This window comes from Corvus kubaryi, unplaced genomic scaffold (genome assembly GCF_017639235.1).
Source record: "Corvus kubaryi isolate FWS band 111438036 unplaced genomic scaffold, C.kubaryi_AGA036_p1.0 135, whole genome shotgun sequence".
In the NCBI taxonomy this organism is placed as follows: domain Eukaryota; kingdom Metazoa; phylum Chordata; class Aves; order Passeriformes; family Corvidae; genus Corvus; species Corvus kubaryi.
The window spans coordinates 2037820-2056121 of record NW_024580669.1 but is presented as its reverse complement, the minus strand read 5'-3'; the positions used below and the strand labels follow the sequence as shown (position 1 = coordinate 2056121).

At 42.5% G+C, this 18302-nt stretch overlaps 1 protein-coding gene across 2 annotated transcripts in view; it reads left to right on the top strand.

The window, feature by feature from the left end:
- Positions 1-18302, top strand: part of MKLN1 (muskelin 1) — a 101091-nt gene that overhangs the window by 21629 nt on the left and 61160 nt on the right. For both annotated transcript variants that reach the window (XM_042052384.1, XM_042052394.1), the window contains 4 exons: positions 102-244; positions 1662-1750; positions 7544-7653; positions 11467-11659. In XM_042052384.1, the coding sequence (XP_041908318.1) occupies positions 102-244; positions 1662-1750; positions 7544-7653; positions 11467-11659 (535 nt within the window). The remainder of the gene's footprint in view (positions 1-101; positions 245-1661; positions 1751-7543; positions 7654-11466; positions 11660-18302) is intronic.

Sequence of the window (18302 nt, the reverse complement as noted above, 5' to 3'; positions counted from 1 at the left end):
CTTTGGCTGTGTAAACTGAGTATTTGGAGGTTGTAATGCTTCTCCCTTAGTGTGTTTTGCCTTGGCTTTAATATTCAAACTCACTGTTCTCTTTTCTGCAGTATTTGATTCTGAAGCTTGAAAGACCTGCCATAGTCCAGAGCATCACATTTGGCAAATACGAGAAAACACATGTCTGCAATTTAAAGAAGTTTAAAGTCTTTGGTGGGATGAATGAGGAGAATATGACAGATCTCTTATCCAGGTAAGATGTGATTCCATCAGCTCTGGGAACTGTAAAGGCTGGACCAGAATGCTCTTCCCCCTTGGCTCCCCAGCAGACACATGGCCAGCAGTGGGGCAGAGCTGTGGTTGTGACCCTGCCATTGGCTGCCCTCATGTTTGTGGTCAGGTCAGAGAACAGCAGTCCCAGCGCTTGCTCCAGGAAACCTTCCTTATCCTGCTCTAACCACAGAGGATTTGTGGAGAGCAAGCTCTTGGGGATTTGGAAGAGCTGAGCGCAGGGTGCAGCGCTGCTGGATTGCAGTTCCTTCCTTCCATGTGTTTGAGGCACAGTAGAAATGATTCCCCAGGTGTAGGGGACTTTGAAGTAATTTTTAAAAGCCCAAGTAACCTCCCCATGTCAAAAACCTCATTGCAGCCATAAAGATCTGAACTAGTCAGCTGCTCTGCCTTTTCAGATGGGTAAATGAATCAAACAGGCAAATGGAAACTTGCATATTCCTTCGTTTAGTTGGATTTGGTAGCGCTGTACTGTTAGGTACTAAAGAGAGAGCCTTTTGGCTGTTCAGGTTATCCAGAATTTCTGAGTAGTTGCTAATATAAATTTGCAAGGGCCTTTTAAGGGGTCTGCTGTTTCAGAAAGGGAAATGAGAGCTAAATATCCAGGAGTACAAGAGAAAAGATTAGCAAGAACCTGTAAATTTTGGGAGGCCTACAGAAGAGAAGTCCATCTCCAGGGAATGTATGGGGTGCATCATCTGTAGTCAAGCAGAGTAGCCATTGAGAAACATGGGAAACTGTACATTGCAGGTGTCATTCAAGACCGTATAGAATCTATCCAACAACCCTTCCCACACTTCTGCCCTCTTAGATAGATCAGTCTTGAAATCTGCCTTTATTGCTGTTACAATTGTGGGGGAAGAAGTCTTTTAGTATCATAGTAATTATTGGCATTTAATATAATTTCACTTGTCTGAAGTTCAATAAAAATCCTCATTTTGTGACCTGTACTTGTATTTTCGGTAAAAATGGAGTTAAGATTTTTGATAAATTATACTAAATATTTGATATTTTTATAAAGTAATGCCCATAAATGAATCACAAAGCACTTTGTCAGGGTGATAATTTTGAGATCTGGTCCACCTCCCTCTTGAGAATGGAAGAGTGCAGTTCAGTATATCAGGAGCTGAAGTCTCAGGGTTCCAGATGCAGAGGAGCAGCATTGATCCAAAGCCAGTTCCCTCCCAGAATCCCAATACTGCCTCCCAGGGAGGCACAGGTAGGTGGAGAGCAGCCCAGGCCTTGGTCCAGCACATGTACTGATGATTCAGAGTGGTATGAAACAAGCTTCGCGTTTCAGGCGTGACCTAGATTGCATTTATTAGCTAGTCCTAAAATACAAGGTAAGATTTAGTAACCTTATTTATTTTTTCCCACAGTGGCTTAAAGAATGATTATAACAAAGAAACATTCACCTTGAAGCATAAAATTGATGAACAGATGTTCCCCTGTCGATTCATTAAGATAGGTAAATGCATTTTTTCAGCATTCTGAGTAGAAAATAATCTCTTCTGATACTTGTGCCGGTCTTGGCACTTGTGACTTCATTGTACTCAGGCAAAGTATCCACAATAGCTGTTCCATTTCATCATCTTTTAGTCTGGTTAGATTGGAACACAGTGAAGTCCTGTTAATAAGAAATAGTAGCTTCATAATTTAAATCCTGCAGAGTGAAAGCAAAATAGAGCAATTTTCAGAAATACAGCTGTTGAGTCAACTAATTGCGGGAGAAGCTGCTTACTGTCCTCCTGTGAATTGCTATATAGAGCTTTAAATAAATTACTAAGCTAAATAGCAGTAAAAGTTTCAGTACTGGCAGCCCTGGAGTCTGAAAAAGCTTGAAAAGTTTTGTTCTCAAACACGCTCGCGACTCATAAAGCAACAGCAGAAGCCTCCCTTGTTCTCTCCCTGCTGCTCTAATCACGATGTCTCACTCACCTCTGGCTAAAGATGACACCCAGGGGCAGGGAAGGGTTGTACCCCCTGATGTCTGGTTTGGCTGGGGCAGGGGCTGAGGGGGTACTCCTGAAGGCTGGGTGCTGGGACGTGTGATTGGGAGCAGGTGAGGATGTCTCTTCCTTGCTTTCTGCAGGCCAGAGAGAACAAGAGTCTTACAGTTCTTGGATTTAATCCAAGGATTTGGAGCCTTTCAGCTTGCTCAGTAAATTTATCTTCCCCTTCCTACCTACTGAGATAGTACAAGAATGACTGGGTTTAAACTAGCAGTTTAAGGTTAAAAATAGAGCAAGGAGGTAGATGCTGAAAAATGAGATAAGATCCTGTTGGCTAATTTAGATGAATTTAGGAGTGTTTTGATGTGTTGGGTAATTCCTTTGCCAAGACTCTGATGATAGTGGCTGTGTAGGGGCTCCCCTCAGAGCCCTTTGCTCTAATGTGTTGTTTCTGAATCTCTTCATGTTTGTCAGGAACTGAAAGCTTCAGGCTGGGAATCCGGTAATCATTTGTGGGGTTTCCTGTTCTTAGAGAAGCAGACAATTTGGTTGTTCACTGGGCTGGTTTCTGGCTGCTACTTTTGGAAGCAACTGTAGTGCTTGGCTTTAGGAAACCTCAAGAGTAGCAGAGGAATCGAGTTAAAGGTTGACTACATCAGGGAAGTTAAATGAATTTTTAAAAACTTTTATTTTTTATTCTGAAGCTTCCAGCATTAGGTTTTTGGAAAATGTTATTTTTCAGTGGCTAAAAACCATCAAGTGGTTCCTGGAGGGCTATAGGGGCCAATGGAAAGATTTCTGGCTGCTTCTCTGGATGTGTAAATTGTATTCCAGAAAAGTGTGTTCTGATGAAATGAAGTGTAGCAGTGAGTTGAAACTTGTTATGAAAGTGAAACACTGATTAATTTCTACTACCAGGATGTTTTCCTCTGAAGTTACATGAGTACCTTGTTTTCTTGGGATGGGATCTTCATGTAGCAATTTTCACAATGGCACGCAGTGATAGGACAAGAGGAAGTGGCCTTATCTGAAGGAGGGTAGATTTAGATTAGATATTAGGAGAAAATTCCTGATTGTGAGGGTGGTGAGGCCCTGGCACAGGTTGCCTGGAGAAGCTGTGGCTGCCCCTGGATCCCTGGAAGTGTCCAAGGCCAGGTTGGACAGGGCTTGAATCAACCTGGGAGAGTGGAAGGTGTCCCTGCCTATGTCAGGGGAATGAAGTTGGATGCTCTTCCAGGCCCCCTCCAACCCAAACCATTCCATGAATAAACATTCCCTATTGTGTACATTAATATGAGGTTTGCACTGAGCTGTCACTTCCTCACTAGTTGTGGTTTGAGGTGAGTTTTCCTTTAACTCTTATCTATAGCCTTTCATTTCTTGAAGCTGTGTTCCATGAAGGAATTCCTTTGCTAGGACAGAACTGGAAATGATCTTGTCACCCAAACCTATGAAAGCCTCTGGTTGATGGCCGGTGCCATTTTGTTGATGAAGTTGTGAGAGCGTTTTTTGCTGTGAAACGACTGCAAAACACTGTTATGAAATTCCGTTATTTTTCAGATTCACAGCTTGAAAATGTTTTGAGTTTGTTAAAATTTCCAAGCTGCTAGCCAAAGTAACTCAAAATTTCAAGCACCGTGCTGTGTTCCTTGTAACAGTGCCAGGAAACGAGGCCAAAATCTGCCCTTTTGGACTCTTGGGGACTGACACGGCAAAATCCCGCTATCAGTGAGGTTTGGGTTTGGAGTTTTCACAGCACCTGCATCAGGAATTGGCTTTATGATTCCACAGATCAGCACAGGGACCTACAACAGCACTGTCAGTGACACAACACTGGGGTTTATATGGGGGCATGGGGCAGGAGGAACCATGGGGAGATACAGGAGGGGGGACAATTCCTGCTCCAGCTGCCATTGCTCACGTATCAGAGGAATTTTCAGGCTCATAAAACACAGAAAGAATAACCTCTCTCCTTCTGTCAAGAAAAGCCTTGCACTTCTGTTAGTTTAATTACTTCAACTTCAGTTCCTGAGCACTGAAATGCCCAGTTGTGCAGGCTTTTGACCTACTTGACAGGTAATTTTTACATTTCATGTAGCACCTCATTAAAGAACTGGAGAGAGGGAAGAAGATATTTATCCTGACAAAATATTGAAGAATAATCTTTTTCATGTCTGTGAGCTTTGTTTCTGGCTCTGTTCTCATGATTCCTCCAAGCAGAGATTTTTCTGTGCTGTGTCCTTGAGAGCAGAAGGTGTAAAGACTGATTGCCATGAAAGAGCTTGAAAAGTACCAGGTGTGATTCTCATTGAAGTTTGTTACTAGCATGGGGCTTGGTAACTAGGCTTCAAGATTTTTAGGCTTTGATGGAACAAAAATGAGGGATACTTTTTTAATGGATATTTTCTTCATTTTTGCAAGTGTACATGTTTGTATATCTGACTGTAGATGAGGGACACAGAAATTAGCTTGAGAGAGGTATTTAAAATAACTGTGTTTAATGCCTTTGCTATTATCTTCTTTGCTGTAGAGCTGCAATCCTTGTCTAGGCATAGCTATTATTGAGAAGTAGCCCTTAAAATCATCCTTGTGTGGATTAAGAAGTGTTTAAGTGACTCAAATACCTTCTCAGAAGAATATTGATTTTTTAAAAAATTACTTTTCCTCTGCTGAGCTTCTCTCACTGTGGAGTGACAATTCAACTGCTCCGAACAGTTAGACGTTTTAGGATGGATTGCTGTGGTACCTGCAGGAACAAAACTTGGTGAGGTGGCTTTATGATAAAAACTGGAGGAATTATGTAGCTTTAGGCTTTCAACACCTTTGATTGTAGTGTATTACCATCTCAAAGGTGTGCAGAAAAAAGTGCTTCCAGGCTGTACTTAGTGCCTTCTCTTTCCAGGTAGAAGTCAGGTTGTGGGTGCTCTAAAAGGAGATTTTTCTGAAGATCTGAGCACTCCTATGGAAGCCTCAAAAAAGAGGGGGCAGAAGGGATGAGAGGTGTCTCCTGGGAGTCAGGAAAGAAGTTCAAAAAATGGGGAGATGATCCAGCAGAACACTTCAGCTTGCCTAACTGGAATAGAAATCACGTTCCAGTCTCAACCTTCAGCTTTGTTTCTTTTCCTGCTCCTATGGAGTAGTTTACAGAGATCAGGTTCAGTTTTCTCTGCCAGTGCAGTGCTGGGGAAGTGTTTGCCTTCCCTTTCCTGTACACCTTAATGTGCTTTCCTTAGAAAATATGGTTGCACTGTGGAAATCTTGTTGTTAAAATCACCATTTCTGGTGTTTTGTTTATTCCTTTTGGTAAAAAAGACTTGGAAGCTCCCAGTTAACTGTGGGGAGGACAAACGTCAGTAAGTTGTTGGCTTTGCTTTTTCTTGTGGTGAGAGCTGCCTGGGATTCTTTTGTGCATCCCAATAACTTCTTAGGTGTTGCAGTTGGCTTCAAAGATAAGGGGACAAATTGTTAACTATTTTCTGAGAGAAGTTTATGTAAGTTCTGAGGGGAATTGCTGAAAAGAAATAGAGGTGGATAGAGAAGGTGGTAATACTTCGGTTAGGAAATTGGCCTCAGGTTCACCATCAGGAAATGTATGGTCTTGGCCCATTTGAGGTGGTCTGTGGTTTAGTTGAGTGTTTCAGTTCAGTGAGCTGATGGATAGACTTTGATCTTTATAGCTGACCAAATACCAAATTTAACCTCAGTTTGGTCTGGTCTGTGTGTTCAGGCTTGAGGACAGACCAAAGGTGTTAACCTTAGATGTGGTATTTTGTCAGACTGCTGCAGTAATGGGTAGGATATCCGGGACCAAACTTGGGTTTAGAAGCAGTCATGTTTTATGGTGTTAAGTTACCATGTTGGCAGCACTCGGCTTGTGCAGGGGATGAAAGACAGGTGACTCTTGGTTTTTCTGACCACTTCACTTCTCTCTTGTCTCTGCAAACATTCTCCTACAAGGAAATGCTCTGAAAGCATCACACTGTGTGCTGAATAATCAAGTTGAAAAAAACTTCTTGAAAAGATGATTTGAGAGCTGTGACATAGAAAGTACCTACTTAGGGGTATTAAAATCAGTTAAGAGTTGCATATACAGTGTCTCTTTGGATCTTGACTGTTCCCAGAAGTTACCATGAGTCTTTAGCAATAGGTTTGTAAACACACCCTCTAAAACTTAGAAAAATCATGTGTTTGAACATGTGCCTTGTGCCCAAACACATTGCAGACAGTCAGAGATGTAGTTTGTTTGAGGTATAAATACTTAAGAACCTGTAAGAGCTCAGGAACAACTTTATGACGAGTTTGGGGTTTTTATTTCCTCAAGGAGTAGGTCAGAAAAACATGAGTTCAACAGGTTAATCTCAGTGGTATTTCATGGTGGTTTGAAAGACAACAAGCAATTTCTCTGTGGCAAAAATAGTGAAAGGGAGGAGGTAGTGGACTCCTTGCTGTTGCTGGTAACTGCTCATTCAACTTTAATACTGTCTTTTCCTGTTTATCAGTTACAGTCAAATAAAAAGGAAACAAAAGTATTTGAAATGAAACCACTTGATTTTGCTGCAGTTTTAAGGAGTCAGAGTTCACACACAAGTTTTCTGGGAGTTGGAGTTGCTTCAAAAAGCAGAACCAAGTCTTAACCTGCAGATAAATCACGAAATCAGTGCAAGGCCACAGATGTTAACCCAGTGTGGTAGAGAAGCCGTAGGTGAGAGGCTGTAGTGTTTTTCATGGGTCTTTCAGTATTTCAAGTTAATTTGTTCCAATATTCAGATAAAATAGTATCAGCAGAAAAACCGAACAGATTAAAGCTTAAAAAAAAAATTGGAGTTTTTAAATTAGAAAATGACAGTTATCCTTCCCTCCCTCCTCCACAACTTGCAGATGTTACTAATTTTGTAAAATTTAAAATACCCAAGCTTCTTGTCTTCACCATTAGGGGAAATAATTGTTGCTGACAAATGGGGAAATAAATGTACTATGAGGAACAAATACCATCACTAGTATGCTCGTGATTCCCATCCTTGTCAAAGCTTGTTGCCTCTTGGAGCTGTTCTTAATGATAGTGTTTTTGCTCTTTTGCTTAAAGCAAGCTTCTGCTTTGTAATGATCTGCTGTGTTAATGTTGCTCAGCACAGGTTGCTTTAAATGACAACTTGAACGTGATGTGTTTGGTAATTTTGCTAAGCTAAGTTAAATGAGCTAGAACTTAAGTCAGAAATACTGAATTTTGTGTAAACTTTAAAAGCATTCTGTTGCAATAGTGGTTGTTTGATGTTTATGCATCCTTTTTCTCCTTTTCCTTTCTTCTCCAGTTCCACTCTTATCCTGGGGACCTAGCTTCAATTTTAGTATCTGGTATGTTGAACTAAATGGCATTGATGATCCAGATGTGGTCCAGCCCTGCCTCAACTGGTACAGCAAGGTAGGCCTGCATTTTAGATGCCGTTTGTTTGAAGATTCCCAGTCTCAGAATCTTGTGAAACTTCTCTTACTGGAGTGATGTGACCTTTTCATTCCTTGAGTATCAGCTGTTAAAACAGCAAACACGCACAGTTGAAACCACGTGGCTGACTTTGACTCTAATGGAAACTTTCTGAATTTTATCTGTTCTCTTTGAAAAACCAACAAAACAGCCCCAAGAACCCCCAAAACCACCAGCATCACCCAAAAAACCCACCAGGTGGACGTCACAAGAAGAACATGAAAGAAAGGAACACTGAGTCAAAGGGGACAATATTAGTGAAGTAGTATTTGTATTGGAAGGGAAACTAATCTTAACAAAACCTGATTCCATTTCTCCCTCTTCCTGCCTTCTGATTAGTCATTCTTTTAACATGCCTGGAGTCCAGAGCCTTTTGGGTTACAGATGCAGCTTTTGTTACAGCATATAAAAATGACTTTCTTTGAAAGAGAATCCAAGTTGGTGTCTTTCTGTTGCGGTTCCTTGAACTTTTGCTGTTTCCCTCTTACTGTCTTTATGCTCAATACGCTGGAGCAGAGTGGGGCTGGTGCCACTGAGCTGTGACATGGAATGATTTATGCCATTTGCCATTCAACAGACAGAAAGTTCAAAGGGTTTCAAACTTTATTTTTATAACCTGTATTTAATTGAGTGTAAGAGATGCCTCTCCTGCTGGAGGGAAGTGCACACTGACAACCAGAACCCATTTTGTTGCTGCATTTTGTGCATTGAATCTTCTGGAACAATTAATGAAACTGATACTATGTTGCAGAGAAGACATCCTTCCCAGCTGAATAGGACTGAGTAGTGGAGCAGTGTATTTCTGCTTCCAGAAGGAAGAACTTAAAAGGGGATAGAGATTGTGTGTGATTGGTACCGAGACTCCCACACCAGTTCATGGTGCTGCCAGAATGGTGAAGAAACCATGTGACTGTGGTTTCTGGTTCGTCCCCATTTGTACCGACATCATAAGCTGCTTTGTGGAGGATTTAAATAACCAGCACAGTGGAAGTTGTCTGGAGCTGCTTTATGATCCAAGTGGTGTTGTGGTCATGAGTCAGCTGATGATGGATGTCCAGTTTTGAAAAGTCCAGTTGACAGAAGCTGCTGATGGTTTTCCTTTTGCTGGCTCTGCACGTGGTAGTGTCTCTGGCAGTTTGGACCAGTTGCTGCAAGCAGGAAGCTCTGATTTTATGGTTTTTTGGTCAGGAGTCATGCAGTGATGATGTCTGTTTTGTTCCATCTTATCCCATGGAATCGGCACTTTTCCTGGTCAGCATTGTGTGTAGGGACAGCTTCTTCAAGGGGTGCCAGCATTGTTCTCCTAAAGCTTGGAGCCCCAAAGCAGCAGTGCAGAGACTGACTCACGATGGTTTGGGCTCTACTAGGATCTGTTGCCAAGTTTTTGGTGATGAGTGCATGTGTCACTGATGTTCTCCTCTCTCACAGAGAAGAGGCCACTGTTGCTGGATCCATGGAGAAGGATGTGCTGACCCATTATTTAGGGAAAGGCAGAAAGGTTGACCTGTTTCTTCCTGTTCTTTGAGATGGTGGGAATATTTTCATATGTGTTTTTGGAAATCTCAGAGGCTTTGAAGTGTAATAATTCTTCACTGCCTGCGACATCAGATGAGAGGAAGGTTCTACACCATATTGCCCTTCCTTTTTGTAGAGTGCCAACAAAACCTCCCTCTCCTGTGGGGAGTGGAGGATAATGGATAAGGGCTGAAACATTCCTCAGTGCTTTCTCCTCGCTGTCTAGCTCAGCCTACTGCCTTCAGAAAGCTTTACTCCTTTTTCCTGAAGAGTGGACATTCTTCAGCACCTAAGAAGGGGTAGTTTATTAGTGGGTACCACTTCTGATAATGAACACATCTAAGTATTTTTAATTCTATGAGTGTGTGACAGTGTTGATGTCTTAGTCTCATGCTCTTGTTACATTTTTAACCATAGGAATTATTTACAGCTTTGGATCAAAGCTATTATTTGGATTGTCATCTCTTTAAACCTGTATGACAGCATTTAAAAAGGAGCCTTTTATATGCTTTTTATACACTTTTTTGCTTAAAGCAAATTTTTACATTTAACTTCTGAGGTACTACTATGGTGTCACTTGAATATAAACTTTTATAGCATCAAGTGGCCAAACTTCATCCAAGTCATTCCTGTCTATCTAAGCCAAGTCTATCAGTCATGAGAGGCTCCGAGGAGGGGAGGAGGTACCTTCTATCCCAAGTCTGCATTTTGTCTGATTTCTAAACTGGAGGATCTGAAAATGCAGAAGCTGGTAGTTACTGGTGTGCAGCTCTCCTTGTGCTTGCTATCCCTTTGAACAAAAAAAATCTAATTTGGTTTTGGCCTTGACTCATGCAAGTGAAGATTTGCTTAAAGAGCATGTCTTAGGTATCTCTTGGAAAGAAAAAAAGGAGTTGTTTTTTGCCAGTTGTGCTGTAAAACTATTTTAGCTTTAATATTCCTTTGCTGCAGCCTTGCATTCTTATCGGTACATGTCCTTGGCCTTTATGTGGGCTGGGAACTGGTTTTCTAAAAATGCATAGTTCTGGCTATTTGCAGCTGTGAAATACTGATGGATTAAGAACTAAAAATACAGCACATGGCCGTGTTTCTTTTTAGCCGCTTCAGTTTATGAGATTCTTGCTATTGAGCCATTATTTCAAGAGCACTAATTTTTGTTGAATATCAGTGTTAGTTCCAGGTTTTCATAAAGATTCTATTCATTTAAATACTATAAACTTCACTTTTACCAGAAGTGTCCATTTAGGAGTAAAATCTTTTGTCTGTAATTTGATCAGTCTTATAGATGCCTAAAGTTACATTTGCTTTTTACCGCAGTAGTTGTGTGTTAAAGATGGAAATTGAGATTTTTTTTTTTTCTTTAATGCCTTAGAATTTAGGCTTGAAAAGTGTATTTAAAATAAGTGATTCTGCTACTTATCAACTTTAAAAATCTGTGTTTCTTATGCATCTTGTTAGCAGCTTTGAAAATTGTAGCTCTTACTCAGAGTTTACTACTCCCTCGTGTGTCTATGCCAGGATGTTTGACCCCGCGTGGGTTTTATCTCACCTTTCTCACCCCTTCCCACAGCTGAGTGGGAGATGGGCAGCTGTGGCTCCATCCGTGGTGTGAAAGCAGAGGTTCTGCTTCAAGATGCAGGGAAATATTTAGAAGTTAAAACTTTGGCGTGCACATAAATCCTTGGTGCCGCTGATCCCAAATCCTCACAAAAGGACCCCGCAGGATTTGGGGTCAGCCTTCTGTCTTTCTGTGGCAGGAGTGCTGGTCATTGCAAATATTCCCATTCTCGCAGCTTTTTTTTTCCTTCTGCTTCTAGAAAAGCTGTGACCTACTTACTCTTCTAAATTATTTTGTTATGTAAGAGTCATACAATCAAATTATGTAACGCTGATAGCGAAGGCTTTTTCTTGCTCTGTGCTTCCTGTAGGCCTCGAACAGCAGGGCCAAGCGGATGGGGGGGAAATAATGGTCACCCCAGAGATCTGGGACACTGGCACTCTCTTCTTGTATGCTTATTAAATTGGATGATACCAAGTTGTATAATTTCTATACTGTTGGAAAGTAAATGCCTGCACAGCTTGTAATGTCTCTCACACAGCGTTCCTCCGTGAGCTCGCGAGTCATTTGTGTGGTGTGGATAAGAGATCCTGTCTCTGGGCAGGTTCACAGGTAGTTGCCAGCAGTGCTGGTCAAAGGAAAAATCTCCATGTCTCAGAGGTTTTCTTGTGTTCCAGTAGTACCGTGAACAGGAAGCCATTCGCCTTTGCCTAAAGCATTTTCGGCAGCACAACTACACCGAGGCTTTCGAGTCGCTGCAGAAGAAAACCAAGATTGCTCTGGAGCACCCCATGTTGACAGACCTGCACGACAAACTGGTGTTGAAGGGGGACTTCGATGCTTGTGAAGAGCTGATAGAAAAAGCCGTGAATGGTAAGAGAATCAGAGGAATCTGATTCATTAATTTTACAAAAAGCACATTGAAATATTGCCTTCTTTTGAATGTTAATGTGCTTAGTAGTAGAATTGGCAGGTCCATGTGTTGTTTCATTTCTGGTGTGCTGTCAGCTTTTGGACTTGTGAGTGTGTATGTGATGAAGGATAAAAATTCATGAAATCTCTTACCACTGCTACTTTTGGAGTCTCTTTCCCCCAGAGATGACAGCGAGGTGCACTTGAGTGGGTAAAGAAAAGTTCTTCATGTAAGTGTTGGCAAGCTGAGGGTGGGCTTAACTGTCAGTAAAGTCACTGGAATGGTGAGTAGGGAAGCAGAAGACTGGATTTCTCAGTGGTGATCAGGATCATGGTTTCTGGTTGGAGCTCACCACTGAATTGGTGTTCACGCAGAAGTTTTCAGCTGTATCTGGATGAGGATACTCTCTCTGCTTATGGGGAAAATAATCCTTGGAGAACGGTGTGGAAGTCGGTGGCAGCAGGCAGAGCCTGTTTTCCTTTGCAGAGTGGCACCTTTGCAGGGCAGTCAGTTTCATTGGAACTGCTATTAATTTTTTACTTGGAAGCTTCCTACTTAAAAACACTGTGTATAAACAGCTATCAGCTCCTAAAAGGAGGGAGACATACTCTCTCTTGATCGAATAGGATACAGAAAGAGTGGGGCTGTTGCACTGAAGTGGCTCTCAAGATCTGTGCAGCAGTTTTGGATTGCAGTCTGATAAAACAGAGGCGCTCTTGGCTGTGGGTGTAGAGCTTTTTGACTCTGTGCAGTCACTCGTTATTGGAAACTTGTACTGGTGTAAGAGAAAAACTTTGTGTCTGATTCCAGTAGAGTTAGAGACTTAGTGAACCAATTTCATGGATAGCTGGCACCAGAGATGTTGTTCTCTAATTCTGGGCTAATCAGTTATTTTGTAATACCTTTGGATGGATGCCGGTGTACCTGCTTGACTTCCATCAGTGTGGTTTGTACCACTGAAGCTGGAAGTGGTTCTCAGAATGTGATGAAAATCAAGGGTTGTCTTCCATGAAAACTCACCATCTTTTTGTGACTAAGCTGTTCAACTGAGCACAGTTTTAAGGAGCTTATTGCAACAGGTCCTCCAAAACTGCAGTAAATAGTTTTCTATGGGCTTGGCTCAAGGTTTCTCTTCAGACAGAGCGGCTGAGACCTGTCCTGTGCTGAGCTCCATGAGCAGCTACAAGTGTTGAGACTGAGAATTGCCGTGTTCATCCTCACCCTCCTGAGACAGCGGAGTGTTGACTGGGATGGGAGCCTGAACAGCTTCCTGCAATGCAGGGGCATTTTGCAACTGGCAGCTTCCTCCTGAATTGTAAGGGCAAGGGAGGATTGCAGGCTGGAAAAGCAGCCGGGAGCTGGTGCTGTCTGTGTCTCAAAGACATGAGTGCCTGGAGGGAGCTGATGAGCCCACCACGATGCTGCAGCAGCCAGAGGAGTGCTGTGTGCTGATGGTGATGATTTTATCATTGCCTCGCTCTGCTGCCTTGGCCACGGCTTAATCTCAGTGCCTGGAGGCTGTCCTCTTTCCACTTCATTGCAGGCTGGAGTGGAAATGATTTCTTGAATGGAATTTCACTCAAAATCTTAGAATGTGCTGAAAAAGTATTCTCAAAAATGGAATTTTTTTCTTGGGCACTAATGAAATGAATGTTTGTAGCCTCATATTTTGAGCTGTTAGATCTTAATTTCCTTTACTAGTTAATGTATGCTGAGAGTGAGGCTGCTGTCAGCAGTGCTCTGCTTTTCCAAGTGTGGAAGTACTGGCAAAGGACTGGCCTGGTAGAAAACTGTAGGTCTTGTATTGTTCTGTCTGACAGACACTTGTTTCCTGTCAGATTTGATGTGGATAATCCTCCTTTCCTGGTTTTTGTGATCATGTCCCTTTTTGGAGGCTGAGGAGCTCGGCATCACTTAAGTGAGCTGGAGAAATACTCTGTAGCTTGTTTTATCAGCCCTTTTTTTGCTCCAGCAAGTATAAGAAGCAAGTCTTGGTAGTAACAGACGGTGGATAATTTAGCAGGAGACTCTCCAAGAGCATCATTAAGTTTTGTCACTGCTTCTGAGGGACAGGAAGATATGCATAGCGATGTTTATTTTGCTTCATTTTAATCCCACACCTGGCTAGCTAAAGTTAAATGTCAGCGTGCGCATCTCCCACCGCTCTGTTGGTCATCCTTAATGATTTTGCTTGTCTTGGAATACATTAACCTTCCTTCCCCCATCCTCCTGCCATTCTTTATGCTGTCTTCAGCTTTAAATGTACCCATTTAAAGCTCTGTCGCCTCCCAGCACCCTTTGGAGAGAAGTGCTATCTATCCCGAGACACCGAGGCTGCATCCCATATTTGCTTTAAGCTGACACGCCTGCGGGTTTTCACTAACTGGGTCAATCCTGCCCTTGCTCAGGACAGTGTGTCCCTGGCACCGGTGCTCGTGCTGCCACATGGCCAGCCCAGACAGGGAGCTGATCAGGCTGGGGTGGGGGAGAGGACAGGATAAACCTCTTCTGATAACCACAAAAACCCCCAAAACTGCAGCTGGAATAATTTATCTGAAGTTGTGGCAGTCAAAGTGCTGAATGTTACTGGTGCTTAACAGCTAGATTCTTCTTGGCAGGATGGGAATAGAGGTTTTCAGCCTTCAGCAGGTTCTCCTACAGTATTCCTACTACCTGCTCCCTGTGGTCTTCCACAGTTACCTGTCCTTATTCTGTTCTGCATCGGTCAAGCTCCCCAGCATTTTCTGAGCATCCTGGTCTGGTGAAAGGTGTCCTTGTCCACAGCACTGGGGTTAGAACTAGATGATCTTTAAGGTCCCTTCCAATCCAGGCCATTCTGTGATGATTTTTTTACCATTTTACTTTCCTGGGAGCTCTGTTGTGAAGTCGCAGTAGCTCGCTGCTTAGTCTCTAAGGTGTGGGTGTTCTTAACCACTGAACTCCTGTCTGATGTGCTGTTTTTCCAAGTAAAACCGGATTAACTTTAGTCCTGTGTCTGTGTAGTGTAGCAGAAGTGTAGAGTTAATTGAGACATACAGATCCTTAAATTATCCCTGAAATTGTTCAAAGAGTGACTGTTCTGTTGCAGACTGGGCATGAATATGTGAACTCCTGACCGCTTGCTGATCTGGGAGTTCATTGCCTTAAAGGCACAAACAGAAGTGCAGCGAGGTTGACAGAGATACTGCACACTCAGTTCAGCCTAAAATGTCTTCTGGAGAGGCTGATATTTGCAGTGGTGGGTATTGACAAAGTGCAACGCTCTGCATCTCTTGCGGGCTATTTCCATAGGCTTAGTCATGTAGAAAAAGAGTAGGTGGTCAAGAATTAGTGCTGGCAGAGCTAACTCTTGTTCTTTTGCATTGCTAATGATGAACGCTGTCTTCCACCTCACATCACCAGATGATTTCTTTTGAGAGCTCAGTGGCAGGCAGCCACACTTTTCCCGCTGATTCTTTTGACTTGTGCGTTACACTTAGAAAATGGGCAAATGGAAACTCTGGCAGCTGCCTGACTTCCTCTCAAAAAGAAAAGGTTCCCTAAATCTCAGCTGGTTCACAGACTCGGTTCAAATGCTTCACATTTGGATCCATTCTTATAGCTTTCAGCCCTATATTATCGAAGGAAAAAATCTGCTTAATATTCCTACAGAGAGTTTGTGGAGTGCAGATTGCTTGGTTGAACTGCTTGCAGCTCCTGTAGACATGGAAAGCTGCTTGGAATGGGTGGAAGAGCTGCTTGTTTCGTATTAGTATTCCAGGGACTGAGGTGTTCCTTCTGGCACCACTTGTGTCAGTATGTGACATGTGTTTATCTGGTGACAAGTCAGTCCTGTGCGACAAACAAGAAGTCATGATGTGCAGCCTGCAGGCTTCGGTGTCTCCCAGAACTCATGATTCACAGGAACAGGATGCACAGGAACAATTGTATTCCCCTGGAAGCTCTAGACAGACACGTATACCTGAATTTTGCCATTTAATATTGTTTGGATTTGGTTCTGAGAAAGGTGTTCTGTATACTGGGATATATGGAGGGGAGAGGTTGGCTAGGGATCCAAAGCCTCTGGGAAGTAAATCATAGTGTTTGTGTAGAAGAGGGATAACTTACATGGATTTGAGAGCAAACCTTGTCTCGTTTTTATGAAAAACAAAGTGCAAGAAAATATTACAGCTCTGAGCTGGAAAAAAAATTGCGCGTTTCCTTGTTCCTCCTAAGTCTTGAGGAAATTGTCAAGTAATGGCTGGATTTTTATCTGGTAGCACCTTTCTCTCCTTCAGTTTTTCTTTAGAAGGTAGTTATGACTCAAAAAGGCTCAAACTGTTTGGGTGTTTTGGCTACTTTTCTTTGGTTTGAGAAAAATCTTAAAACCTCAAACCCCAGCTCCCAGAAATTATGGGCTAAATGTCACTCTGAAGGTTTTTGAGCCATTAGCAGTGAAGTGAATGGATTTCAGTAACCCTACGTGGAGATGTGTGTTGTCTAAAACCCCCAAACTGATTGGCTTGTGCAAGTTAAATATTTTTGTGCACAGTGTTTGTCCTAATCCTTTCTGGGTAACCTGCAATTGGCTGGCAAAATAAAGACTTGGATTATCAGGGAGGCAGAGCTTACTTAGCTTTAGCCACCATGCACTTGGTGTTGTTACATCCAAAATGCGTCACGACTTGCTGCAAAGGGCTTGAAAATAGTACAAAGTCAGTTTTTTTGGCTGTAATTTTTGTAAACATGGACATTGAAGTGAGAGGTCTCTGGAGCAAAGGAAAACGCTTCATTTCAAAACTTCCACCTGGCACTTTTTTTTTTTTTTTTTTTTTGACAGGAGTCTTGAAATTTATTTTAAACTCCTGATTCATTGGGAGCAGCTGACAGACCTGAGCAGGCCTAGGTCTGATCCTCAGTGCCTCACAGGAGCTTTGGAGACCTTTTTGGTCAGCAGTGCCCTCCTGACAAGGAACATAAGGAGTGCGCTGGCGTAGGTCTGGCATTGGGTACAGAATCCACCTAGAAATCCTCCTTTTTTTACCCTGGTGGTGTCAGACAGGTGGTGATTCAGCTTCCAAAACAAGCTGCTGCTGGTTTGCAACGCAAGTAGAGTGAATGTGGAAACATTTCTGGGAAGCAAGCTGGAGTATTTCCAAACCGATGTCCCGTGGAAGACAAGAAGCATTATTAAAAGAGGCTGAAGGCACAGTAGGGGAGAAGTGTCATATCTTGACAAGTGCAGCCTGTGGGTGTAGAGCATGGGAGAGAGGTTAAATCACCCTTTCAGATCCTATGTGGTGTAATTCATCCTTTTGAGCTATTTATGTCCAATTATCTATTGGCTGCCATCGGGATAAATACGGTTTTGGTTTCTGTCTTGCAGACCCAAGGCTGTAACGATAACCAAAAAGCTGTGTTTCTGTCTGGTTTTGTGGCTGAGTCACTGTGGGATTTCTTACAGCACATGCATTTGTTCTATTAGGGCTGGCTTTTCTGAATCAGAATTTATGAGATCTCAAGCTTCAAGCCTCTCGTGTGTTGTCCCAACTTCATAAATGCTGAAGAAGTGGGAGTTAAGAACCCTGCTATTAAACCCAGAATAAACCACTTTTCTTTCTATATACGTTGAGCAAACTTCTGGCTTTCCTCGATTACCTAATGTGGGGAGAGAGTTGCTGGTTTTGGCTCTGAGGTGAAAGTAAAATCTGCCCTGTTTCCAAAGTATTTATTTGGAAAAACTTGCACAGCTGAGTTTATGGAAGTTTTATATTTTCAGACCAAACTCGTCACCTTTCAGGAGCTCTTGAGTGCCCTTGTTTTCCTGTTAGATAGTCTCTAAATAGAGCATTCATCTTCTCCCAGGAAATACTTGCTGGCTTGGGTTTTAATTAAAACCTGGATTTCAGTCACGACAAACTACAGGATGCCAGGAAACACTTTAAAATTTTCTCTGAACTTTGTGTCATGCTTAACAAAGATTTTTACCTTTTTCTAAGTAAGTAGGGATGTGTTCAGTAAGTATCATTCTTTTTTGCCTATGTAGGATCCAAGGTGACAATTTTTATATACCTACAAAGGGCTTTTGTATAAATAAGCGGGGGCAGCGCTCATCATCTATTAAATTCCTATTGTTTTGTTTCTAGGTAATGCATTAATACAGCAGAAACATTTGTCAGGAAGAGCTTGTGTTTTGAGATGGTGGGTGATGGGTGGGATGGAGCCAGGCAAACAGTGCTCAGGGGGTCTCCTAGTTTGTTGTGCTACAGAAGGTGAGGTAGGTGTTTCAGAGGAGACATTTGAAGAACAGCAGCACCAAGTTCCTCACGTGCCAAGCCCTTCCGACACTGGAGAGCAGTCCCAGGGAGTGTGGGTGTTATGAGTCTCCTTTACAAAAAATTGGTGTTTGTGATAGACTGCTAACATCTAAGCAGGATTAGGAACTGGCCTCTGGGTGCTGAAGAGGTGGGAGGCGCAAGGGGAGTGTGGGTAAAGTGCTGGAGGCGGTGCTGCTCACAGAAATGCTGCACTTGGCACATCTGGCCTGGGTTCTAACGCCTCTTCTGTTGCTCTTCTTGCTTAACTCTCTGAAGAGAATGTAAACTATTATTTTGTTTTCATCCA